Consider the following 27,099-nt stretch of genomic DNA (forward strand, 5'->3'; position numbering starts at 1 on the left):
CTTTAGGGCTGGGGGCCCAGGTCGGTGGCTAAGGCAGCCCGTTTCTTTTTCCTTCGGGAAAGAGCGGAGTTGGGAAGAGCCGGGGGAGGCGCTGTGTGAAATCAGCAAACAAAACAGGAGTGGGCAGAGAGCGGGGCCGCCGCGCGGGACGACCCCTTGGGCCGCGGAACAAAGCCCCGCGAGGCGCGCGCAAACCGGGTGCCACACGCGGCAGCGAAGCCCTGCTCCTCCCCAGGAGGGGACGGTTGCAGGCATGAGCGCGATGTTCAAGTGTTTGTTGGTCGCGAGGTCTTCAGTCGCAGCAACTGTGCCCGCAGGGCCCGGGCGCCAACCGCCGAGCTCGACAGCCAGCACCTCGACCCGCGAAAGCCGCCGCCGGCCGCGCGAGCGCCTCTGCGCCTGCGCGCCCGCGGAAGCCCCGCCCCCTCCGGGCCGCCGGCGCGCGGGGCCGCGCCTCCTCATGGCGGCCGCCGCAGTGTGTGGTATTTAGCGGGAGCGCGCGGCGGGCTCGAGGACGCGCGAAACGGCGGCGGCGGCGGCGGCCAGGGGGGAGCCGGGGCGGCCGTTGCGGGGCGCGCTCTCGAGCGGCAGCGGCGGCCCAGAGCGTCCCGTCGGTGTTGGCACGGGGAGGCGGCGGTGGCGCTGCCCGCGGGGGCGGGGGTTGGCGGCGGCGACAGAGCGCGTTTGAGCCAGGGCCGGGGTCCGAGGCGCGCTCTCCGCCCACAGGTAAGTGGGGCCCGGCCTGGAGGGAGGAGCCGGCCGCGAGGGGCTCCGCGGGAGGAGGACTTCCAGGCCCGGTCCTGGCGGCGGGCGGGCGGGAAGGTCGGCCGGGCCGGGCCGCGCCGCCCGGGAGGGGGCTGCGGGCAGCCCCCGGCCCCGGGCGCCTTTGTCTCGGCCCGAGCCCGGCCGCCCGGCCGAGCGCCGCCCCCCGCCCCTCCCCTGCCCTGCGCGGCCCTGCCCGCCGCGCCGAGCCGGCTCGCCCCCGCCCCCGGCGCCCGGGGCCCGGCAGGCCCGCGCCGGGGGTCGGCCCCCGGCGGCCGGGCGAGGGCGGGGAAGGGCCTCCGCGCCGGCCGGCCCGGCCCCCGCGCGCCTGGGAGGCGGGCCTGGCCGGGGGAGGCGCCCGGCGCTCGCTGCGCCCGGGTGCCGGCCTTTGTTGTGAAGGGTCCCGGGGTTTGCGGCCAACATGGCGGAGGTCAGCTGAGTGCGGGCAGTGGCCGGCCCTTCCCTCCGGCCCCTCCCCGCGCCGGCCCGGGGGCAGGACGGGGCGACTCAGCCGTCCTTGGCCTCCCCTGCCTGCCCCCGACCCCGGGAGCGGTCGTCCCCGATTGCGCTGCGTTCTTTCCCGCTCCGGCCTGCGCTTTCATTGTGCGATGGGAAGAATGCAGTCTCCTCCCTTGTTTATGTCGTTAGAGAGGAGATCGCGTGAACAATTTGCCAGGGAAGCTCTCCAGCTTTTTATTGTAAACCTTGGTTTTCCTAGGCTTCGTTTGTCGGGTAGTTTGGGGGCCTTTCTGGACGCTCCCAGATTTATTTAGGAATGTGGATAATCTGGGCCACAGCGTTGCGTAGGTTTTTCTTTACCCGTTCCTGGAAAGACTGAGAATTTGCTCTGATACCCAGAGAAGTCCAGTTTGTGTGTTCGGAAAATCAAGTGGTGTAGCCGATTTGTCAAAGTCGTAGAAGCCGTGAGCACGGATATAGGACAGGGATCAGACTGCCCGTTTCTAGCTGTTGAACATTTACCATTTCTTGATAAGGGGCTGTCAAGGGTAAATTGTTAACTCTTTGCAGCAGTTGAACGTTGGGAGCGCGTACTCTGAAGTCAGACTACCTGCTTTGGTTCCAGTCCTGCCCCACCGGTTTGTGACCTTGGGCAAGATACTTTAACCTCTCTGTGCCTCTTTTTCTTTATCTGCAAAATAGGGGGAACAGTACCTACCTCGCAGGATTGTTGGGAGAATTGAGATAGTAGGTGAAGGGCTTAAGGCTTAGAGCAGTGGCAGGCCCATGGTAAGTGCTCAGTAAATGTTTGCTGCCAAGGCTGCTGTTGTTTAATAACTCAATTTATGAGATTATTTTGGCATGTTGCATATGTTGGAACTGCATAGGTTTTCTTTTAGTGCATTTTGTTAGTTCCTAAAAATGAAAACAAGAGGTTTAGATGATAAATGTCCAGGCATTTGAAGATGATGGCGTTGGAAAATTTCTGTAGTAAGACATCTGGGTAAGTCTTGTGTGATCTAGAATTTAATCAAATTCATGGGTCAGTTTGCTTTTGAGGTCTTAACTTAGAAAAGTGAAGCAGTGAGTTTCTGAGTGTTAGGTGTCTATGGTGTCACCATCTCGTTTGGACATTGTTGAAGAGCAGAGTGTAGTGTGGTGATAAATGTAATGGTCTGGTAATTTTGTTTGGGAGATACTGCCTTAAATTGTGGAGGAGAGGATTTTGGTTAGCTGTTAGAAGTTCATGACAAATAGATTTTGACCTTAATTGGAGTGTACAAATTGTGTAATTTTTTTGTTCTGGAAATTAAAATATACAACAGAGATTTGTGATCTGGAATAATTAGTTGCAACCCTAAAGTTGGCTTTGCCAAATATTTTCTTTAACTCTGTTATAGATTGCTTTGCATGACCCCTTTTGACACTTTGCAGCGTAATTGAACATTTAATATTTTAAACTGAAGTACAATTTAAATGATAGATGAGGAACTTTTCAGGATAAATATTACACAAGCTACAGATTCAGAAATTTAATTCAATTTTGTGTAATGTGTTCTCTCTAAGCTTTGGGAAATTTTTACAAAATTGTTGTAGAGCAATATACTTTAATATCTATAATTAAAAAGAATGTTAGGCTACGATTAATTGAAGTTACAAAGGAAACATCTAGCTATGGCAACAATGACGTAATATGGAGAATAGGATTTTATTTTCAGCTTATACAGTGATTAGAAAACAGCTCTTACATAAGGAGGGTAAACAAAGTTTAGTAACTTTGCAGAGCAACCACTTAAAATTGTATTTTGAAGGAACTGATTTACTTGGTTTCTAGAGACTGAAGTTTTTCCTGGCTTAGATCTGTTTTACAGACTTCAGTTCTAATTATGAAATGTCCATATACGTCTTATAAAAAGTTTTAAGCTTTGGTTATTTTTGCTCTAGACCTCACTGCAAACAAAATCAGTATATGAAAACCTCAGACTTCCTGCTGCTGCTGCTAAGTCGCTTCAGTCGTGTCTGACTCTGTGCAACCCATAGACGGCAGCCCACCAGGCACCCCCGTCCCTGGGATTCTCCAGGCAAGAACACTGGAGTGGGTTGCCATTTCCTTCTCCAATGCATGAAAGTGAAAAGTGAAAGTGAAGTCGCTCAATCGTGTCCGACTCTTAGCAACCCCAGAGACTGCAGCCCACCAGGCTCCTCTGTCCATGGGATTTTCCAGGCAAGAGTACTGGAGTGGGGTGCCATTGCCTTCTCCTCAGACTTCCTACCCACCCCCAAAGAAGAACCTAGGTATAAACTTTTATTCCCTAAAAAAAATTAATGGTTTCTTTAAAAAAGATTTTTCTAATGCATTTTGAGTCATTTGGTTTTCCATGGCTTGAGTTACTAGAGTTTCTGCTGCAAAAGGGCAGGGATTGTGTTTTATTCCTATATCCTCAGTGGCTGACACTCGGTACAGACTTGTTTCCTGACCTACTGCTTCTATTAATATATTCTTATGACACTCAGATTTCTTTGCTTGTGAAACCTAGACCTATGTATTCTCTTGCTTATAGGTCTTTTTTTTTTAATGACTTCTTTTTAGAACAGTTTTAGGTTCACAGCAGAATTGAACAGAAGGTTCAGAGATTTCCTGTATACTCTACCCTACTCATGCATAGCTTCCTCCATTATCAGCATCTTCCACTGCAGTGATACATTTGTTACAATTGATGTACCTGCACCTTATCACTCAAAGGTTATGGTTTACATTATGGTTCACTCTTGGTGTTAATGTATTATAAGTTTTGACAAATGATACCTATCCACCATTAGTCGGATCACACAGAAATAGTTTCACTGCTCTAAAAATCCTGTGTGGTCTACCTGTTCATCCCTCCCTCTTGCTTAATCTCTGGCAAGCACTGATCTTTTTACCCTAGTTTTGTCCTTTGCGGAGTGTTACATAAGTGGAATCATACAGTATGTACCTCTTTCACATTGGCTGCTAGTCATGTGCATTTCAGTTTCCTTCATGTCTTTTTGTAGCTTGATAGCTTGGTACTTTTTTAGCACTGAGTATTATTCCATTGCCTGAATGTACTAGTCTGTTTATCTACTCACCTACCAGAAGACATCTTAGTTGCTGCCGTGTCTTAGGAATTATAAATGAAACTGCTGTCAACATCTGTGTGCAGGTTCTTGTATGGACATAAGTTTCCAGCTCCTTTGGGTAGATAAATAACCAAGGAGCATGATTTGCTGGATATGGTAAGAATATGTTTAGTTTCTTTCTTTGTCTATGCTGGGTCTTAGTTGCACCACATGGGATCTTTAGTCACAGCATGCGAACTCTTAGTTGCAGCCTGTGGGATCTAATTCTCTGACCAGGGATCGAACTCAGGGCATTGGGAGCTTGGCACTTTAGCCTCTGGAACACTAGGGAAGTCCCTGTTTAGTTTTGTAGTAAACTGCCGGACTGCCTTTCGAGTGGCTGTACCATTTTGCATTCCCACCAGCAATGAATGAGAGTTCCTGTTGTACCAAGTGCCCGCTAGCATTTGGTGTTTGCAGTGTCCTGGATTTTGCCATTCTAAAAGGTGTGTGGTGATATCTTATTTTTGTTTTAAATTTGCATCTCCCTGATGACAAATGATGTGGAGCACCTTTTCATATGCTCCTTTACCATCTGTATATCTGATGAGGTGTTAAGGTCTTTTACCCATTTTCTTAATTGACATGTTCGTTTTCTTGTTGAGTTTTAAGAGTTGGTCTTTATTTTGGTTAACAATCCTTTATCAGATATGTCTTTTGCCAACTATTTCTCCCAAGCTGTGGTTTATCTTCTCATTCCTTTAACTGTGTCTTTCCCTGCGTGTCATTTTCCACTTTCACATACCAAGGTGCTTCCAATTTATGTATCCTAAACTAAAACCTTTGTTTCCAGCCGTCCAAGGCTCTCATCTTCTGTATCAGTCGTAGAGCCCTGCTTTTTCTACTCTCTGGCTATTGCCAGAGATCTGGCGTTGCTTCTCTCCCTCGTTTTCACATGTGCGTTTAGTCCTCTTCTGCTTTCTAAATTTCTATTTGCTTTTGGTCTCTGCCTCCTCCTTTCAGCTTTCCTACTGCTACTTGAGGGAGCTTTCTAACATAGGTGACTTAAAGCCTTCAGTTTAAAGTCCCGGGTTCTTTGACACTATATAGATAAGTTGACAGTCCGTTCTAAAGCTGGCTTTTGTTACTTTCCTGCCATTTTCAACTATGTACTTGCAAGTGCCTATGCATACCACATATTCTCTTCCAGCTAAGCTCTGTAATCTCAGCTTGGACATCACTTAACTGATGTGCTTTTCCTGGACGCCCCACCTTGAATTGGATGTCATCTCTCCATGTTCCCATAGCACTTTCTGCTTGGCCCTACTACAAGATATATTTCTCTGAACTGTAACTTTTCTCTTCTACTTTGCCTTCACAGATATAGACTGCAGTCTCTATGAGGACTTTGCCTTGATCACCCCTGTCTAGAGTTTATGTTGCTGGCATGAAGTTGGTGCTCAGTGTTTATTGAGTGGCTAATACCTTCACACTGTTCTGTTATGCTCTTCTAGCCTTATCCTCCAGCATTTCTTCTTTGCCATGCCTGATTAAACTGGATTCTTTTTTGTTTCTTGAATTCTCCATACTTAAATATATCTGTGCCTTTTCTCATGATTGTACTTAATTCCTCAGATAATATGTCTGTGCTACTTTGGGCGGATGACTTAACCTATCCAAGCCTTAGTTTCCATTAGCATGTGAACATCTACTAAGCATGTTGCTGCCCCTTGATCCAGTGTCCTACAGCTAGAGAGGCAGTGTAGCTGAGTGGTTAAGAGCCAGATCTGGATGTGTGTCTAGCATCTGTTACTAGTTGTTTGTGACCTTAAGCTCTGCAACAGCAGGGACAATGCCTACTGTTGATTTAAAAGCACATTTCTTGACAGAGAAAGTGCTTAAAGAATTAAAAATTAGTTGTTGAATAAGTTACTTAATTTCTCTATTACTACTTACATTCTGGTAAAGGAAGAAAGCAGAATTACAAACTGTGATATATACTATAAAGGAGTAAAGAGTAATTGTGGGAGGGAGTCTTGCTGTGAGAAATGGTGATATTTGTTGTCTGTCCATGGGACTTTCCAGGCAAGAATACTGGAGTGGGTTGACATTTCCTTCTCCAGGGGAATCTTCCCAACCCAGGGATCGAACCCGGGTCTCCTGCATTACAGGCAGACGCTTTACCGTCTGAGCCACCAGGGAAGCCCACTTACATTCTGGTAAAGGAAGAAAGCAGAATTACAAACTGTGATATATACTATAAAGGAGTAAAGAGTAATTGTGGGAGGGAGTCTTGCTGTGAGAAATGGTGATATTTGTTGTTTAGTTGCTAAGTTGTGTCCAACTCTTGCTACCCCATGGATTGTAGTCTGCCAGGCTCCTCTGTCCAAGGGATGTCGCAGGCAAGAATAGTGGAGTTGCCATTTCCTTCTCCAGGGGATCTTCCTGACCCAGGGATCAAATCCATGTTTCCTGCATTGGCAGGCAGATTCCTTACCACTGAGCCACGTGGGAAGCCCTGCATTGCTATTTAAGGTATGTTAAAAGGATAAGGAGTTCTTTGAAGGAGAGAAGGGAGAATATGAGGTTGAAGGAGCAGCAGAAGTAAAGACCCTGAGGCGAAAATGAACATGGACTGTTCCAGGAACTGAGAAAAGAGAGTGTTGCTGGAACAAATGGATGAGGGGGAGAGATAGGCAAGGATCAGATCCTGCAGAGTCAAAGTAAGGAATGTGAATTTTAAGGGTACTGAGAAGCTATCAAAAGGTTTTAATTATAGGAGTAACAATCTTCTTTTAAGATTGCTTAAGCTTTTTGGGGGGGCTTCCCTAGTGGCTCAGGTGGCAAAGAATCCGCCTGCCAATGCAGGAGCTGCAAGAGACGTGGGTTAGATCCCTCGGTCAGAAAGGTTCCCTGGAGAAGGAAATGGCAACCCACTCCAGTATTCTTGCCTGGAACATTCCATGGATAGAGTAGCCTGGCTAACTACAGTCCATGCGGTTGCAGAGTCAGGACACGACTGAGCACAAATGCCTAGCTCTTTGGAGAATAGAAGGCCATTTCTTTGACCAGGCTTCCCTGGTGGCTTCAGTTAAGAAATCTGCCTGCACTGCCGGAGACCTGGGTCCAATCCTTGGGTCTTGAAGATCCCCTGGAGAAGTAAGTGGCAACCCACTCCAGTGTTCTTGCCGGGGAAATCCCATGGACAGAGGAGCCTAGTGGGTTGCAGTCCATAGGGTTGCAAAGAGCTGGACATGCCTGCACAACTAACACATGTACTTTGATCAGGAAGCACAGTAGTTGATTATGACCTGGATTAAGGTGGTGGTGGCTGTGAATATGAAGAGAAGTGGATGGATTTGAGATGTATTTTGGGGACAGAATTAACAGGGCTTACTGATGGATTAGATATGAGAGGTGAGGGAAGGAAAGAATTAGATGGTTTCTGGCTTGAGCAACTGTGAATCATAGTGCTATTTACCAAGAATGAAAGAACTAGGAAAGGGTTTGCAGATAACAATAAAACTCAAAAAACAGAAGGACAGCAAATAAACTCGAAGTTCTGATATGTTGAATTTAAAGGTATCTATGAGACATCCAGAATGATCCAGTGAGGTAGAGGAACATCACAGAAGCCAGATGGGAGATAGGAGAGCATGTTCAGGTGTTAGGGAATGGTCCAGTAGAAAAAGAGACGGATGCGGGAGAGAGGGAGAATAGAAGTGTGAAGTCTGAGGAGGTGAGAGGACAGTGCCCAAAGGCCTGGGTCACTTCTTCCATTCTAAGAGGGAAGGGAAGTGGCAAGTCAGCATTTGATGGCTTCTGCTGCATTTTCTCGGAAAAGGCAATGGCAAGCCACTCCAGTACTCTTGCCTAGAAAATCCCATGGATGGAGGAGCCTGGTAGGCTGCACTCCGTGGGGTCACTAAGGGTCGGACACGACTGGGCAGCCTCAAACCTTAGGTGTTGAACTTGCTTGGGGCTTTTGTTTTTGCTTGTTTTGAGTAGCAGGGCAGTTGGGAGCACATGAAAGTGGACAACGAAACAGGGGAACATCTGTGGAGAATGGATCTGTATCTGTAAAGCTGGGATTACCAGTGGGAAGCATTTTCTTAGAAAACGAGGATTTGATGCCAGTCCTGAAGTTTATTGTACTTGTTATAGTTGTTATTGTCATAATTGACAGGCTTAGCCTAGTAATGGTTGACATAGCAAAATTAAGTGTGCTGTACACTAACTTTTGTACTTCAGTTCTTGGTTTGACTGAATGAAATAATCTAATTGTTAAAAAGTTGATTTTTCCTGCCTTTGTGTTTTACCTTTTAGTTCTTTTGAGCTCAGCTAAAGTTGAGTTGTGGCTTTTTTTTGTTTTGTCAGGGTCCCTGATTTAGCTTTGTTTGGGACAGCTTTGGATATTTTGTTAATACAGATAGTTTCTGAGTTTCTACATTCTTTGATTTTGCTTGGAGAGGTGATCAGATAAATTTTGTCTTTTACAATTAACTTTTAAAGTGCTAAGTTTAAGTTTTTTTTATATAAACTAAAATATACATGTTTTTGAAATATGTAGGGTTTTAAAAATGTGAAGAGACTGTTTTTCCCTATAAGTATTCATCTATTTGATGCATTTTAAGAAAAAAAGAAAGCAGTAGGCAAAATCAACTCTTGATCTCTTAATGTTTAAATTTGTGTATGAAATCACTAGCAGTTCGTTAGCAGGAAAGTGTGGGGACACAAAATAGACACTAAAATTTAATCATTTTAAATCCCCAAAGTAATATATATATTTTATGGAGCATTTGAGAAATATATACAGAAATGTAACCCCCACCTTCCTCATGATCATTCATAATGTGGTAATTGAAAAGTGTAGCCATTGTGGACATTTTGGTATAGTTTCCAGTCTGTGTGTGTTATACATTCTTTTAAGATAGCCGTAGACATTTTAAAGTCAGTTTCTTTGATCTGACTTAATCATTGTAGATGCTTTCCCTTTGAGTGATTACTACTTGTCAGTAACTATACATGTTTGTGGGGCTTCCCTCAACTGCGTAATTCCAAATGATGAAATTTGTGTTTATACTCTGTAGTCTATATATTCTTCCATCTTGATATTTTGTGTATATATTTGTAGTTCAGTGGTTCCAACTCTAGTCTTTGTGATTTCTGGTTTTGAACTTGACCTCCTTTCCCCCCTTTCTAATTCCTTACCTTAAGTCTTTAAACCACATTTGGCAATTTGGATGCCCTTCTAGTCCCATTACATGGTATGTATACGTACATGCGTACATATATAAAAAGATAGCTGTCTCTTTTTTCTCTTTTAAATGGGATTGTAATATATTCTGTGGGCTTTTTTTCCCTCTACCTGTTTAAAGAATTTGATTCTTATATATTAGTAAGTATGAGTCTGTTAAGAAAAAAATGGCTGCATAGTATTCTGTTGTATGGATCATCATTTAGTCACTTTCTTCATCTAGAGCAGTTTTCAGTTTATTTGCTGTTACAAATAGGGTTGCTGTAGACATCCATATATATACACCTTTGCCAATGTGTAAGTCATAGGATAGACTCTGGGTCAGAGAATATTGAAACAAACCGCCAGATATTCTTAGAAATCTTCATAGTGGACATTTCCAACAGTGTAGGGAAAGTATGTTTCCGCAGATCTTAGCCAATACTTGGAATCAAATCTTTGAAAACAAATTTATATTTGTAATTTCTTAAGTAATGCATGCAGTTTGTGACAATTCATATCAAGTTTTTGAACTTCTTTTTCTTTTAGTCTAGAGTTTTACATGCAAAATAATTCAAAATGAAATATTCCGCTAGGCTTATTTTTTTTTTTAAAGAAAACCTACCTGCCATATTCCTCTCCAGATGTCTTTTTCCAGAGGCAACTACTTTAACCTCTTTGAAGTGATTATATTTTATTTACCTTCATTGTGTCTAGATAATATGCTTATGTTGTTACTTCAGGATTTCAGTTTTAGGCCTTATTCCTGTTGTGTGTTTAACTACCTTTCCTGCCCCTGTCACATGTGCAGACCCTTACCTTTCCTATACTCTCCTAATTCAGTAACATCATAATTTTGTGTTTGCATTATTATGACTATAAAAGTTACAATTTGAGCCATATAGTAGTAAATGGTTACTTTTTCTTGGAACTATTTGTATAATTTTCCTTGTAGTTAATACTTGTCTTTTCTGCTGTTTTCTCTGTTTAATCATTTTCTTGTGGATTTTAACAAGTATTGCTGTACTACATACAGTTTTGGATATTATTGCTCAGAAGTCCAAAACTCTTCTGCTTTCTAATTTATTCAGCTAGCATATTTATTGAGCCTGCATTGTGTGTTAGTCACTGTGGAAGTGTTTGGGACACGTCATTGAACCAGACAAATCCCCATTTTCCAGGTGGTGGAGGAGGGGTTACAACAACCATAACAAATGAGTAAATTGTATAGCCTGATAGATGGCAGTGCATTTTATGGACAACAGTAGAGTAGAAATGGAGGAGGGGGAAGGAAGGGGAGGCGAGGCAAAGATAGACAGCAATGAATGAGCAAGGATTAGGAGAAGGGGTCAGTGGGCAGAGTGGGGTCACTGTTTTATTTAAGTAGAGGAGACTGGATAGCCCTCATTGAGAAGGAGGTATACAAGCAAAGATTAGAAGGAGGGGAGAGTCCTGTGGATATCTTGGAGAAAAGTATTTTAAGGCAGAGACCCAAAGGAACAACCTACCCTTAGGGAACAAAGGTGCCAGTCAGCCAGTGAGGAGGGAAGAGGTGGGAAGTGAAGTCAGACAGCAATGGGAACATAGCATCACTGTGCAGGGTCTTGTAGACTGTTGTATGATTTATCTTTTACCTGGATATGGGAGATTCTAATAGATTTTTTTTCTTACTGCTGTGCTCTGAATTGGTGGGTGGGGTGGGAAACAAGGATGGAAGCAGGAAGACTGGCTAGAAGGGTATTGCAGTAATCCAGCTGAAAGATAATGATCTGGTATAGTAGAGGTGATGAGGACTGGTTGGATTCTGGATTCATTTCTCAGGGAGGTACAAGATTCCTGGTGGTTTTATACATGTGATATGTAGAGAAGAATCAAGGATGACTTCAAGACTTTTGGAATGAGTATCTGGAAGGATGAAGTTTCCATGAAGTGAGAGGAAGGATATTGAGTTTTCTGGGAGAATATTAGGAGTTCAGTTTTGACCACCCTCCTGTACAAATGTCTGGAGCTTCCCTGGTGGCTCAGATGGTAAAGAATCCACCTGGAATGCAGGAGACCCAGGTTCAGTCCCTGGGTTGGGAAGATCCCCTGCAGGGGGGAACTGGCAACCCACTCCAGTATTCTTGCCTGGGGAATCCCATGAACTGAGGAGTCTGGCAGGCTACATTCTGTGCAGTTGCGAAGAGTTGGACATGACTGTGTGGCTGTGCACGCAAGCTGTGGGAATGTCTAGTAGGAGACAGCTGGGTGTACACATCCGTAGTTTAAGACAAATCTGGGAGATTTTTGTTTTTTATTCGGGACATAAAAATGTTGGAGGTCCGTGGCAATATCAGTGAAATTTTAAAAACACAAGAGTGAATGAGATTACCAAAGTGAAGAAAAGTGGACCATGGACAACTTCCAATATCAAGAGTTTGGGGAGAAGAGCAGGAATCAATAAAGGAAACTGAGGAGCATCTGGTGAGACAGGAAAACCAAGAGTGTGTAGAGTCAGTGACAGTTTACACAGCAGGAACCAGTGATCTGATCAACTCTGTCTGATGTTGGTGACAGTTCAAAACTTGCAAATTAAATACAAACAAAACTGCAAAACCAGTAAAATTCAAATTACACTAATTTATGAAAATATTGAATACTGCCTGCAAAATTGAAGTCTTGAAACAACATGACTTATGGAATTGACTTATGCTGTAGGTTCTGAGTTGAGCACACCAAAGTTATCCCATATGTGTGATAACCACATGATGTGTTTTCTTACCAATGTATTAGTGCTTCATTGAAAACCATGATGTCATCTGGGCTTCACTTCACACAAATGCATCACTTATATATTAGGTCCCCCTCTATTTTTCTCTTTAACGTCCCGTAATTAAGAGTACTGTTAGTACCAACTTGGAGCCATTGTGACCATAACTGTAAACAGGAGCATTCAGTTACATGGCTAACAGGTGGATTCAGATGATTGAGAATGTGCTAATGCTGTTTTTAAAATAAGTAAACCCGAGAATAAAACAGAAAATTTTTTTAGAGAAATGTGGTACCTGCCCAGAGAATGGAATCTTAGTTTGAAATTTAGAGTCTGAGTTAATTCATGTGTTATATCCTTATTCAAAATAACTAAAATGATTTGGCTAGAGTTTGAGATGTTATGCTTATGTGACCCCATGGACTGTAGCTCCCTGGGCTCCTCTGTCCATCCTTGTCTCCAGGAAAGAATACTGGAGTGGGTAGCCATTCCCTTTTCTAGGGGCTCTTCCTGACCTAGGGATCAAACCCAGGTGTCCCACGTTGTAGCTGGATTCTTACCATCTGAGCCATCAGGAAAGCTTCTTTAACTATTTCAAAGGAGTGTAATTTAGCTTGAATAAGGCTCCATGAATTTTTTAACTTGGCATTTCCCCCTATATATTCCATTGTTCTGTAAAGGTAGTAAAGAACTGTCAATCATATAATGTATTAGACTCTTCAGTGTGACTTTTTATCTCATTTAATTTCTTCATCTCTCAAGCTATGTGTTCTTTTCTGTTTAGCTTAGTATCACCAACTCTTTGTAGGTTACTGCCAGTGTTGATCTGCTTTAAAAATTTTGTTCTCTGTGTATTTACCTACCATTACTTATCAAGAAGAAAGAGAAGGTGGATGGGTTGTGTGTTAAAGTGTAAAACGGTACAAGATACAGGGAAGAATTTTGAAAACATAGTTTAACATCAAGATGGAGCAGAAGAGCAAAGATCTACTGGAATATGTGACAGTTTTATATCCTGAGAGAATATACAGCCCAATCAGATTAGTAAACAGTTGTATTCGAATTTAGGTAACTAAAAGATGAAAATTTGGCTGCTTTTATCTAGACACTATGAGTCTTGGTGATATTGCAGAAGTGATTGTGTTGTAATTATGACTGGTATGCTGCTAAGTCACTTCAGTTGTGTCCGACTCTGTGCGACCCCATCGACGGAAGCCCACCAGGCTCCCCTGTCCCTGGGATTGTCCAGGCAAGAACACTGGAGTGGGTTGCCATTTCCTTCTCCAATGTGTGAAAGTGGAAAGTGAAAAGTGAAAGTGAAGTCGCTCAGTCGTGTCCGACCCTTAGCGACCCCACGGACTGCAGCCTACCAGGCTCCTCCGTCCATGGGATTCTCCAGGTGAGAGTACTGGAGTGGCTTGCCATTGCCTTCTCCGATGACTGATATGGTTTCAATAATTTCAAGTGAGTTCCCCAAAATTCTCTTTAGTGATATGTGGTATGACTTAAAAAGGTTGAGAGCCTATTTAATCTCTTCCTGCTTCTTTTATTCTTGCTTGCAGCAAGTGGAATCTTAGTTCGGTCTTAGTTTCCTGACCAGGGACTGGCCCGAGATCCTTGTAGTGGAAGCTCGGAGTCTTTACCACTGGACTGCCAGAGAAGTACCTTGCTTCTTTTATTCTTATTTTTCTCTTCTTGATTCTTTTTTTTGATTTAATGTCTAATGACTTAATGACTGTTAGGCTATTCCACTTTAATACAAAAAATTCAAAAACAACTACCTGCTATGACTACAGGTTTAATTTAAAGAATGTAGGGAATTTTTTTTTTTTTGGTCAGTTTTTATGAATATTGAAGATTAGTTGGATGTGAAGTTATAATATTCTGTTTAAGAGTGAGAAGATTATACATACTTAGGGTTATTTGAAAGAAAATAAGATTCAGGGACAAAGCAGACAGTCTGGTTCTGTTCTTATTACTACTGAATTTTTCTGATCTTCATTTTCCTCATCTTCAAAATGGGAGATACAGCCTTTATGAGTATGGACTGTCTGAAGCTCCTGACATGATGCTTTACAGGTTGATATGTGGTCAGTTGGAAGTTTCTATCATAGCAGACTTTGTCTTTATCACATTTCAGACACAGTCCCAGGCTGAGGTTATGAAAATAAAGTAGGTTGAAACAACAGTTTTCAGTAAAATCTTGGGTAATCTGGATCTTTTTAATTTGGTAATTTGTTGCATGTGTTGTTAGTAATATACCAAATGTTTCCATATACTTGATCTTAGTTAATGTCCAAAAGTCTGTTTGTTTTTTCAATATTTTTTAAAATTTATTTGGCTGTGCTGGGTCTTAGTTGCAACATTTGAGATCTTTGATCTTCATGGTAGCATGTGGGTCTTTCGTTGCGACATGTGGCATCTAGTTTGACCCAAAGTCCATGGTTTACATTAATGGTTCACTCTTAGTGCTATGGGCTTCCCTTATGACTCAGTGGTAAAGAATCCACCTGGCAATGCAGGAAACTCGAGTTCAGTCCCTGGGTTGGGAAGATCCCCAACCCACTCCAGTATTTTGGAAATTCCATGGACAGAGGAGCCTGGTGGTCTGTCTAGTTCATGGAGTCACAAAAGAGATGGACATGACTTAGTGGCTAAACAAACAACTTAGTGCTATATGAGTTTTGACAAATGTACTCACAACTATAGCATACAGGATCATTTCACTGCCCTCAAAATCCTTTGTGATCCACCTATTCATCTCTCGCCCAGTCTCTGGCAAATACTGATTTTTTTTACTGCCTCCATACCTTTGCCTTTTCCAGCATGTCATGTAGTTGGAATCATACAACATGTAGCCTTTTCAGATTGGCTTTTTTCACTTAGCAGTACATATTTAGGGTTCCTTCATATCTTTTTGTGGCTTGATAGCTTGAATTATTCCATTGTATGAATGTATCACAGTTTATCCGTTCACTGTAGAAAGACATCTTAGTTGCTGCCGCATCTTGGGAATTATGAATAAAACTGCTATAAACATCTATGTGCAGGCTTTTGTGTGGACATAAGTTTTCAACTACTTTGGGTAAATTTTGGGGATCATGATTGCTGAATCTTATGGTATATATGTAGTTTTGAATAAACTGCTAAACTGCCTTCCAAGTGGCTGTACCATTTTGCATTCCCAGTAGCAATAAATGTTGCTCCACATGCCCATCAGCATTTGGTGTTATCAGTGTCCTGGATTTTGCCATTCTTAAAGGTGTGTGGTAGTATTTTATTTGTGTTTTAATTTGCATTCCCCTGATAACAAATGATGTGGAGCACCTTTTCATATGCTCCTTTGCTATCTGTATATCTGATGAGGTGTCTGTTACAGTCTTTTGCCCACTTTTTTTCCTTTTTCTTTTTTTAATTAATTCATTTTTGGCTGTGCTGGGTTTTCATTGCTTTGTGCGGGCTTTCTCTAGTTGGGCCGAGTGGTGGCTAGTCTTTGCATGGGCTTCGCACTGCGGTGGCTTCTTTTGTTGCGGAGCTTGGGCTCTAGGCCGGGGGCTTCAATAGTTGTGGCATGCCATTTAATTGGCATATTCATTTTCTTGTTGAGTTCTGTGCAATATTTTGGATGACAGTCCTTTATCAGATGTGTCTTTTGTGAACATTTTTTCCCAGTCTGTGGTTTGTCCTCTCATTCTCTTGATCATATCGCAGAGCGGACATTTTTACTTTTTAAGTCCAGCTGATGAATTGATTCTTTGCTCATTCATGCCTTTGATTTTTCTGAAAAGTCATTGCCAGATCCAAGGTCTTCCAGATACTCTCCTGTGTTACTTCTAGGATTTTTATAGTTTTATGTTTTACTAAGCCTGTGATTCGAGTTAATTTGTGAAAGGTGTAAGATTTGTGTCTAGATTTCTTCGTTTTGCCTGTGGATACCCAGCTGTTGCAGCACTATTTGTTGAAGTCTTCTCTTTTCTTCATTGTGTTGTTGCCTTTTGCTCCTTTGTCAAAGATAAGCATGGTGTTGTTGTAAAATATTGTTATTTAAAGTAAATTGTAAGTCTCAATTGTGAATTGAGATTCACAGTTGTGAATCTCTTTAAGGTTGTATCAAGCAACAGATATATTTTACTGAGGAGTCATCAGGGATGAGTGAGCTCTGGTTATACGCATGCTAATCCTTCATACTGTTGTACTTGATTTATTTATTCTTTCAGAAATATTTGAGTACCTGGTCTGGACTGGGTACTGTCCTAGGTGCTGGAGACAGAAGAGAGCACAATAAACAAAGTCTGTTCTGATGAAGCTTATATTCTGCAGAGCTTCTGAACGAGAAGTTACTGGTCAGGGAACCTGGGAGTTCTCAAGACCCTTTGGGGTCAAAGCTGTTTTTCATATTGAGACGTGAAAGTAAAGTGACGTTCCCAGAGGCTTCAAGACATGTGGTGTCTTCACAGATTAACTGCAGAAAGTGAAAGTTGCTCAGTGGTGTCTGAGTCTTTCTGATCCCTTGGACTTTACAGTCCATGGAATTCCATGGGTAGCTTTTCCCTTCTCCAGGGATCTTCCCAACCCAGGTCTCCCACATTGCAGGTGGATTCTTTACCAGCTGAGCCACAAGGGAAGCCCAAGAATACTGGAGTGGGTAGCCTATCCCTTCTCCAGAGGATCTTCCCTACCCAGGAATTGAACCGGGGTCTCCTGCATTGCAACTGAGCAGATATTAAATATCCACCTTTTGTTTTTCTTACTGTATCATATTAAAAAGATTTGCAAAAAACATAAAACATAGATGCTCTTCTTCCTATTATGGAAGATATTTTTCATAAACATTTAACATGTAAATCATGTTATATAAAAAATGTGATGGTAATTTTAACATATATTTAAAGTTCTTGACATAAACCACATTGACAAAATGCTGTTTTGGGATCCTCAATTACTTTAAAACAGTAAAGACCATTTTTTCCTTATGTGGCCAGATAGGCTTAAAGAGCTACAGGCGTCATGAAAGTGAAAAGTGTTAGTCACTCAGTCGTGTCTCTTAGTGACCCCAAGGACTCTTTGTGACCCCAAAGAGTAGCCCGCCATGTCCATGGGATTTTTCCAGGCAAGAATACTGTAGTGGGTTGCCATTTCCTTCTCCAGGGGATCTCCCTGACCCAGGGCTTGAACCTGGGTCTTCCACATTGCAGGCAGACTCTTTACCGACTAAGCCACCAGGGAAGACCTTAGGAGTCATACATAGGGTCTTTTCATCTCCACCCTTGGAAGCAGTCCTAGATGTAAGTGAATGCGCTTAACTACTTACAAAAACAGGCAAGTGGCCTGCAGCTGTAGTTTGCAATTACTGGTACAAAGGGTTCCTGAAACCAAAAATGTTTGAGAATTGCTTTTATCAGCAAAAAGCTGGTATTGAGGAGGAGAGGGAAAAGGACAGAAGACAGACAATAAGTAGTAAGAAATTATTTAGCAAGTGAATTTCATATGGCAAGAGATAATATGAAGACAGTAAGAAGAGTGATCTGGCCTTTAGTGATCAGGAAAGGCCTCTCTAAAATGCTGACTCTTACTCATCTCCCATCTTTTTTTAAATTTACTCTTTCCTGGCTACATTGGGGATCCCTCTTGTGTTGGGAGGGAAGCAAAAGATAGTTGAATCTTACTAAACTTAATTTCAGAAAAGGTTAATTTTTCAAGTTGAATTAGAAAATGTCCAAAGAATATCTGCTTTACAAGGATCTAGGAAATTATAACATTGCCCAGATTAGAACATTGACCTACTTTATATGACATTCAGCAAGTTCTTCTGTGTCATTTGTCTCTTCTGAAAATGAGAGAGTTGGTTAAGATCTTTTCCAAGTCTAAAATTTTTTCATAATGTCTGTTGGCCTAGGATGCCATTTACCACCCCTTCTAAGTCTTCCTTAGTCACATAGCTCTTCAACTCCCCCTTTTTTTTTAAAACTAGTTCTGTAATCTGAAATTTATTTTGAAATCCATTTTCTTTTCTGTAACATGGGATAAATGCTTAACCTGGAAGCTCATTGAGGACAATACCTGGTACATATGTATGCTTATTAGTGAACATCTGGGGGAGCTGTTTTAGTAAGAATGGAAGAAAAGTCCCTTCTCTGCCTCCTTATTATTTTAGTTTGCTGACCCTGGAACCATTTAGGTTACAGCAGTGAGAGCAAAACCACTAACCAGGAGTGACGCTTCAGTGAGGGACATGAAAATCAAACGTGGAAACTTTAAGAGAGGCTAAGGAAGTACAGGAGCAGTGCAGTCTGAATTTACGTGGCCATTCCAACTTCAGGGAAAGGAAAGGGAAGCAGCCGTTCCTCCCATCAGACTCTGCTCCCTTGTTGGAGGTTGAGGGTATCTATATAATTAAATGCTTTAGCATATCAGGAGATCTAACCTTAGCAAAACCAAATTTATGAATTAGAACTTGAGTTCTCTTGGAGTGCAGTACAAAGCAAGGATCAGAATGATGAGAAAAAATATATTAAGACTTTTGAAGATAGATTCAGGAGAGTCAGTATCAGAATTATGTGAAGAAAAGAGCTGAGTAATGGTAAGAGTTAAAAAAGAACAATTAGAGGAAAGGTCCACAAAGGTAAAAGATTTGTCTTGAGATTGAAAATACTTGCTGTTTGGCTCATGCTGATGACATATATCTAGATGTTCTGATGAAAATTTCTTCCAAAGATAGAATCCTGGAAGCCACCTGTTTAGGGTAGAAAAGTTACCTGCAGAGGACCAAGAATAAAAGTGAGGTTAGATTTTTGATCTGTGTAGTTACTTATCAGAAGACAGCAGGATTTATGTAATTCTTAGGGGTAAATGGTATGACTAAAATCCTGAGCTTGTGCAATTTATGCAAGAGCTTCAGATTGTTAAGATTGAAGTTTAACCTGCCTTGTTTTGGGAGATGTTTATAGTTTCATTTTTGAGGTTAATTTCATTTTGAGGTTAGATTCACTGTGAAGTAAAAATAATAAGGAAAATAGTGAAGTAAAATTAGGACTTACCACAGTTTGGTATTTAGCATAGTGCCTAATGGGTTCTGGTTAAGTATTTTTTGTATGGTTTGTTTTTTTACTAAGTATAGAAGCCTCAAAATACAGTGATTTAGGGAGTAAAAAACAAATATGCTTTATACATTTGAGTTATGGTTTGCATTTTCCTCTCCATTTACTGTCATCACCTTTGTTCAGACTTCTGCTTTTATATCTTCTATCAGGTCTTTTGTCCTGGACTTCCTCCACTTCAGATCGTTACTCTTATTGGATATATAAATATTATTCTGTGGCTACAACGTTTTCTGAATTATCTTCAGGAAAAGAGCTTTTAGGAAAATACTATGTACAATTTTTTAAAATAACCATTAATAAGGTACGGTTCTGGAAACTAAAAATAGATTGCTTGATTTTTTTTTTTCCTTGGCATTAATGTGTTATAATGAAGTTTTTTGATTTTTAATTTAGCGTTTTAAACTGTTGAATTTTTAAGGAGACTTGCCATAGTTTTAATTTTGTGGTGGGAATCTTTGAGGGGGGCATTATTTGCACATCATGGTAACATTTGTAAACTGTAAGAAAATGAAAAGCACAGCATTGTTGTGTATTCATTAAAATGCCCAGGCACAAGGTTATGATTAATCAGAGAAGTTGTTCATTAGTCAGTTATAATAGGAAAAAAAGGTTCCCACGTGAAATTGAGACTAAAAGTTTGCATCTGTTTACTTCAGTGGTAAGTTTGTTAATGTGGAATAGCAATGGTTAAATGCTCTAAAGTTACTAAGGCAACATTAAAGGCTGATTCTAAAATGTTTTTATTTAAATTAAAGTCTATTTAAACTTTATACCAAACGGGGCCTGAGATGTAAGCTTTATTTTAGAAAGGGTAAGTAATAGTGGACTCTTGATAAATTTTGGAATTTTGCTAACTTTGGATTCTGTGGGCTTGTCTTAGTGTAATGCAGTTTTTGTAAAAATTTATCTCATAAAACCAGTTTAAATAAACGTTCTACCTAGTCGAGAAATTCTACTATATTGTGCTAAAAATTAGTTAAAATGGTAGTTGCTCTTTGGTAGACATGTTTGATAACCTTACTAAAGCTAAAGGCATCTTTTAGAGTATACATCTGGAACGTACAAGTTGACTTTAGGCCAGACAAGTTAACTTTTGGAATTGTGTAAGCGAGCACTTACATATTTTGGAATATGTACCACCTAACTTACCCATCTTCCTTAATCCAGACAAAAGCCATGGAAGGCTAGAAATATTGTCCCAGTTTTACAGCTGAGCAGGTGGTGAAGACTGAGTTTGAATTCAAGTGTAGATGACTCCAGAACACTTCCGTTTTTACTGCCCTTACTCACTTATTCAGAGGTTTGTCCATAGGTTAATGATTTTTAGATGGTGTTGTAAGGATCTGGGTATAGGTTCTTTGTATATAGGTTCTTTTTGTATAGGTTCTTTGGAAGTTTAGGAAAACATTTTTTTGGTTGAGAAATATGTCATCCCTTTTCCTTGTTTTTACACATCTGGACTCTGTCCTAAATCTGTCTGAAGTTTTTCTGCTCTAAAACATTTGAAGTCTCCTGCTCTAGAAACCTGAGACCTATATAGAATGAATATGTTTTAGAAAATTAAAACATAGATTATCGTAATTTGTATTTTTCAGTGAACAGACTATTTTCAATTATATTTCTATTCCTAATGATGTTTTCTGTAGCCTAATACCAAAATGACATTGAGGTGATTGAACACACTATTAATAGGGTGGGGAAGTGATTAGAGTTAAAATTTTATGCTGAAAATGGCCAATTTACAGCACAGGGTTCACGCCCCACACCAGGTCTTGGTGCCTTTAAAGGCTGCTCTAAGCATGATGTAATGACAGGTTAAACCTCTGAATGCCTGAGCTGACGCAATGCAGATTGGAGGCCCTGGACTTTATTGGGGCAAGGGTAATGCTTATTTAAAAACAAAACAAGCTACTCTGTTTAATGAGGCCGTTTAAGATGGTTTTCCTAGAGTGGGAAGAGAATAAAATCTAAATTTGGAGGTTAAAGTAGTTTAATATGGTTATGTGTGCTTACTACTCTCACTACAAAATCATCTCGAAGGGAGAAGGAGTTTAAGGTGCTGACGGCGGTAAAAATGGAGAAGTGACTTACAGTTGAGGAAATAAGGTAGTTAACGCCCGTTAAATAGTTATTGAACGAAGTAGGGAGAATGCTTTTACTTTATAAAAATCTAGCGTCCGCAGGGTTAACTGGCGGAGTATAGTGCAGAGATGTGTGCTTGTCTGGTCGTGTATTTCCCACGTATTCTGTGTAGACTTTTGGGTAGAAACCATGCAAAATTGCCAATATCCGACTGTTTGGGCCTACAGAAATGGAGTGTTTCAGCCTTCTAGTAAGCTGATGGCGTGCGCAGTATCGCCGGGTTTTACGCGGAGTTTTACTCGGCTGGGTGCCTGGCTGGGAGTTGCGCGCTGCTTGCCCAGGAGCCGCTTGGGAGCTGCCCCAGACAGAGTGGGACGGAGCCTTAAGCCCCGCCCCCGTGCGCCGCCCCGCCTCTCGCCGGCCGCGGCAGCCGCCGCCCTGTGCAGAGAGAGCCTGCGGCCCCCTGGCAGTGCGTTGGCGCAGGCTTTACAGCTGCGGGCCGGATCCTGCAGTAGTAGCTCGAGCTGGCACCGAGAGCGCACGTAGTCTACCAGTCGCGTCTACGCACCCTTCAGCCCTCTTCTTCACCGAGCTGGCAGGAGCCTAGCCGATGAATTTGGGGAAGACAGACTTCCGAGACAGATGAAGGTTTAGGGCCCAGCAGAGGACAGCTCAACAATGGCTCCCATTTTTGGAGACGCAGGCGAATTTGAGCTCATGGGGAGGTGTGGTCGACTCCTCTTGGAACAGGAGGGGGCATCAGTTCTCTTCTTCAGTAGCCAGTGCTTCTGAGGAGTAAATGGAGTGTATGGAGTAGGGCATGTGCCGCCTTCTGAAAACTAGACCCGGGACATGTTTAGGAACAGAAGGTATCCAGGAAAGCCCTCTGTTGCAAGTTGTCTTTGCTTCTGGGGGAAAGGCTATGAACTCTCTGACTTATGACCGGAAAGTCTCCCTTACCTTTTCTGTACTCCTGGAGAGGCGTCTTGCTCACTTGTTTACCAGCATCTGGGACAAGGAAGAGAAAAGGTATTGCCATTTAAGAGACTGTGTTGCTTAAACTGTGAAACGGGAAAGTTGTTTTGAGCCTCTGAAACGGATCAGGGAATTGCTGCAACAAAACTGAGCTGGCAGTGATGTTCTTTTGATCAGCCGTGCTTTTCTCAGTTTAAGCCAAACTTCAGGTTATGTCATGACTGCTGCAGAGCTGTCCAGACACTTCAGTCCTTGGTTCCTACTGCACGGCTGCTGTGGTGTGTTTGGATTATTTTTCTGTGTGAGGATGGACTGAGTTCCCCTTCCGAGCTTCGGGAAGTTTGAGCAGCTACTGTCCTGTAATATGTAAATTCACCAGAAATAGAAGCCATATTTTACTTGTTTTCACACTTTGAATAGGAATTCCAAGTTGTGCTTTGTACGTTTGGAAAAATAATAATGTATATTGTGAGTCTGGACTATTGATAAATGTATAACTTTTGCTAGGTCAAAATATTAAACAATAATATTCTTCTTGCTTAGAAGTTATATTATGTTGAATACAAACTGAGTTTAGTGACCAGCTGTTTTTGGTTTAGTGATTTGAAAGGCATCAGCTTAGATTTTGTGCCCAGGGAATCACTTCCCAGTTATTATGTTGCTCTCTTAAATGAGCCGCATAAAATGGACCATGAAATAAGCATAAATACGGGACACTTTGGCAATGCTAAGCCATTGTTTTACTAGTGACCTAAAATAAAATGCATGGATCATCATATGCAGGAAAAATCTCAGGGGTAAACTGGATTTCATGAGAGTTCCTTTATAGTGTTTTTGTTGGGCTGAACACTTTGGTTATACAGGGCTTCAGTGATGAGAGTTGATTCCTGTTGTTTTAAATCCATGTGAGGAGCCATGTTATGATAGAATTCTTGTGATACTTTTGTTTCCCCTTGAGCTCTAGAATATTCCTTTAGTGACAGTGGAATTGATCTGTTTTGGGGTTTCCTGGGGGAGAGGTTTCACTCTCAGTCCCCATTTAAGGTGTCTGTCCTTGAGTAATCTATGAGTATGTGCTTGGGCTCAGTCGATCAGTACCTGAGGTCTGACTCTTTGTGACTCCGTGGACTGTAGCCCACCAGGCTGCTTGGTTGATGGGAATTTCCCAGGTAAGAATACTGGAGAGAGTTACCATGTCCTCCTCCAGGGGATCTTTCCAGCCCAGGGATCGAACCTGTGTCTTCTGCCTTGGCCGGTGGATTCTTTACCACCGAGCCACCTGGGACACCCTGTCTATGAGTAATAGAACCCAGATTGCATTTATGTGGTCTCATTGATAACCAGCATTATTTTTTTCAATGTTAAATTCTTTCTGACAGAATAACAATTATAATTAAGGAAACATTAACTTTTAGGAGTTAAATTTTGATTTTGTAGAAATATGGCTTGTGGTTATTGAGTATATCCTCTTAGGACATTAATGGACTGATTTTTTGTCATCCCCAAGAAAGCGGCCCACTATATCCTTGGAAAAGGTGCTTGCTTTATCTTTAATTCAGCTTGACAGGTTAGTTAACATTGTTGATCATTTCTTCCAGATGGCATTTATTTCTTAAATAATGTTTAGTGCTGTGCTGATGAATGCTTCAGCAACTCTGTAATAGAGTATAAGAAATTCTTTACCTGTTGACTCTGTCCCTCACCCCTAATGTTGTGTGAGTCTCTCTGATACTGTTTATCTTTATTCTTTATCTTTTCCTGACTCTCCTTCCTCTTTGCAAATTATACCTGATTTATATTGTAGAATGGAAGTAGAACAGAATGATTTACTTCCAAATACCAGACTCACATCTTTTAGAGGGTGGCCCTCTATTTCTCCTATATACTTCCTCACTTTTGAAGGGGGTCACAGATCAGTAGGAAACAAGATTAAGATCTAGCTGGTGTTAACATTCCATGGAGATGGATGATGGGATGGCAGACCTTCCCTTCCCCAAATAGATCTCTTGAGCAGATAATATTCACCATTAGAAAGAGTAATCAAAAGTCAGTACCCTGGTGATCCTTTGGATCATGTATAACTCACTGAGGCTGTCAACAGCTGACTTAAGACTGGGGAAGAAATAGAATGAGATGGGCAGTTGAACACAGAGAGGCAGGGGAAATTCCAGTCAAAACTGATTTCATTGAACTTAAAACTATTTATACAGTGTTCCAAGTTTCTATTTTAGCATTTATTCCATGTAGTCCATTCAAGGATGATTTTTTAACATTTTTTAGAAAAAGGGACTGTGCTTTGGAACATTGTGAAAACAGATTTTATCCAGTGTACAGTGCACATATTTCATGTAATCTATGTTGTTTTAAACCCTGTTTGTTTTTCTTTATTTTGCTTACAGTAAATTTTGCACTAAACTTAAGTATTTTTGGCAAGTAAATGTTATTTATATAAAACATGTTATAGTTGTAATTATTTTTCTCCTGCCTCCTTATACTTGTATTTGTGCTTTTTCTTACAGAAATGAGCCGTCAGACTGCAACAGCATTACCTACTGGAACCTCAAAGTGTGCGCCGTCCCAGAGGGTGCCTGCCCTCACGGGCACCACCGCCTCCAACAATGACCTGGCGAGTCTCTTTGAGTGTCCCGTCTGCTTTGACTATGTGTTGCCACCCATTCTTCAGTGCCAGAGTGGCCATCTTGTTTGTAGCAACTGTCGCCCAAAGCTCACATGTTGTCCAACTTGCCGGGGCCCACTGGGATCCATTCGCAACTTGGCTATGGAGAAAGTGGCCAATTCAGTACTTTTCCCTTGTAAATATGCCTCGTCTGGATGTGAAATAACTCTGCCACACACAGAAAAAGCAGACCACGAAGAGCTCTGTGAGTTTAGGCCTTACTCCTGTCCGTGCCCTGGTGCTTCCTGTAAATGGCAAGGCTCTCTGGATGCTGTCATGCCGCATCTGATGCATCAGCATAAGTCCATCACAACCCTGCAGGGAGAGGACATAGTTTTCCTTGCTACAGACATTAATCTTCCTGGTGCTGTCGACTGGGTAATGATGCAGTCCTGTTTTGGCTTTCACTTCATGTTAGTTTTGGAGAAACAGGAAAAATATGATGGTCACCAGCAGTTCTTTGCAATTGTACAGCTGATAGGAACACGCAAGCAAGCTGAAAATTTTGCTTATCGACTTGAGCTAAATGGTCATAGGCGGCGATTGACTTGGGAAGCCACTCCTCGATCTATTCATGAGGGAATTGCAACAGCCATTATGAATAGTGACTGCCTAGTCTTCGACACCAGCATTGCACAGCTCTTTGCAGAAAATGGCAATTTAGGCATCAATGTAACTATTTCCATGTGTTGAAATGGCAATCAAACATTTTCTGGCCAGTGTTTAAAACCATTGCATTCAGTTTCACAGAGAATAAGGCACCTGTCTGCCTACCAACCAAAAACTTGTGGTAGGTGGAAGCTAGACACATGAAGGTAAATAAAAGGAAAGGCTGTTAATTACAGGAAACAGTTGCATGTAATAACACTAATATATTTAAAAATAAGTCAGCAGTAAACCACTGAAAAATAAATATATATATATATACACCCAAGATGGGCATCTTTTGTATTAAGAAAGGAAGCATTGTAAAATAATTCTGAATTTGTGTTTGTTGTAGATTGAGTGTACTGTTGAAAAATACTGGGTTCTTGTTTTGTTTTTTTGTGTGCCTGTGCGTGTGTGTGTGCGTGTGAGTGTGTTTGGATTTTTTTTCCTTTAACTGACAAGCCATGTTGAGTGGTCTTGGACCACTGCTTTTCCCCTATGTGAGTCAATACATAGTGCTGCTGTGTGTGTATATTTTTTTTGTGTGTGTATTTGCTAATTTTTATTAATTCTAGTTTTTCATTAAATAAATTTGACTTTCTTTTCTGTAATTCAGGTTTTTCCTCACTTTTTTTTTGTACCTTTTAAAGTTAGTGTCTTTTTGATATGCATAATTGTTGATGGTAAAATTTATACATGTGTTCGATACATATTTTCTTTTCCCCCATTAATCAGTTCATTAGAAATATTTTAAATTCAACTGTTTTGTGAAGATATGAATTTCAGAAAGGAAAGATAACATCAGAAGAATTATCAGAAGCTAGTTAAAGCAGCTATAAAATGGTCTCCCTCTCATCTCCAGTTGAGTCATACCTTCAAACTTATTCTTTGTAAGGTTAGGGAGTACTGATTTTTTTTTTTTTAATACTGGGGAAAAAAAATCAGGCTCCCCCTTCCCCTCACATATCTTGGACAAATCACATATGTTTAAAATTTGTTCTTGTATTTATTGGTTTTGCAAAAGAAGGCATCGTCTCACACAGTATTTGTAATTAAAAGCAAATCATTTGTTTTAAAAAAAGGCAGTTTGCAAAAAATGTTTTTGGTCTTTTATAATTCTCATTAAAAGAATATCTGGCAAATTAAAAACTCTTACGTGTCTGCTTTAGCTCTTAAGTTTGAAGTTACAGCAAAAGAATGGGTTATGACCTCTGTTTGGCCTACAGTGTCTTGTTTTCTTCCTTTCTCTAGCTTTCATTTTGATTCTCATAACTCTGTTAGGAGGCCAATTAGTTAAAATACTGATCACTCCCCACCCCCAACCCCCACCCCC

The 27,099-nt window shown here is 41.5% G+C and overlaps 1 protein-coding gene and 1 non-coding gene across 11 annotated transcripts; one reads left to right on the top strand and one right to left on the bottom strand.

Moving 5' to 3' along the window:
* On the top strand, positions 1-27,099 carry SIAH1 (siah E3 ubiquitin protein ligase 1). Of its 10 annotated transcripts, XM_088830459.1 has the most exons (4): positions 1,132-2,224; positions 3,166-3,516; positions 4,725-4,805; positions 24,961-27,099. In XM_088830459.1, the coding sequence occupies exons 2-4, from the start codon at positions 3,432-3,434 to the stop codon at positions 25,809-25,811; spliced, it is 1,017 nt and encodes a 338-aa protein (XP_088686585.1). In that variant the 5' UTR covers positions 1,132-2,224; positions 3,166-3,431; the 3' UTR covers positions 25,812-27,099. The 10 variants fall into 10 exon arrangements, with proteins under 10 accessions (XP_088686589.1, XP_055268808.1, XP_088686585.1 ...); XM_088830463.1 differs by lacking the exons at positions 1,132-2,224; positions 3,166-3,516; positions 4,725-4,805 and adding an exon at positions 1-20; XM_055412833.2 differs by lacking the exons at positions 1,132-2,224; positions 3,166-3,516; positions 4,725-4,805 and adding an exon at positions 539-726.
* Positions 6,430-6,501, bottom strand: TRNAY-GUA (transfer RNA tyrosine (anticodon GUA)). The gene has a single exon. It is a non-coding gene; the product is annotated as a tRNA-Tyr (tRNA).

Source organism: Moschus berezovskii, chromosome 22, assembly GCF_049115385.1.
Source record: "Moschus berezovskii isolate FMDL1 chromosome 22, NW_MosBer_1.0, whole genome shotgun sequence".
In the NCBI taxonomy this organism is placed as follows: Eukaryota; Metazoa; Chordata; class Mammalia; order Artiodactyla; family Moschidae; genus Moschus; species Moschus berezovskii.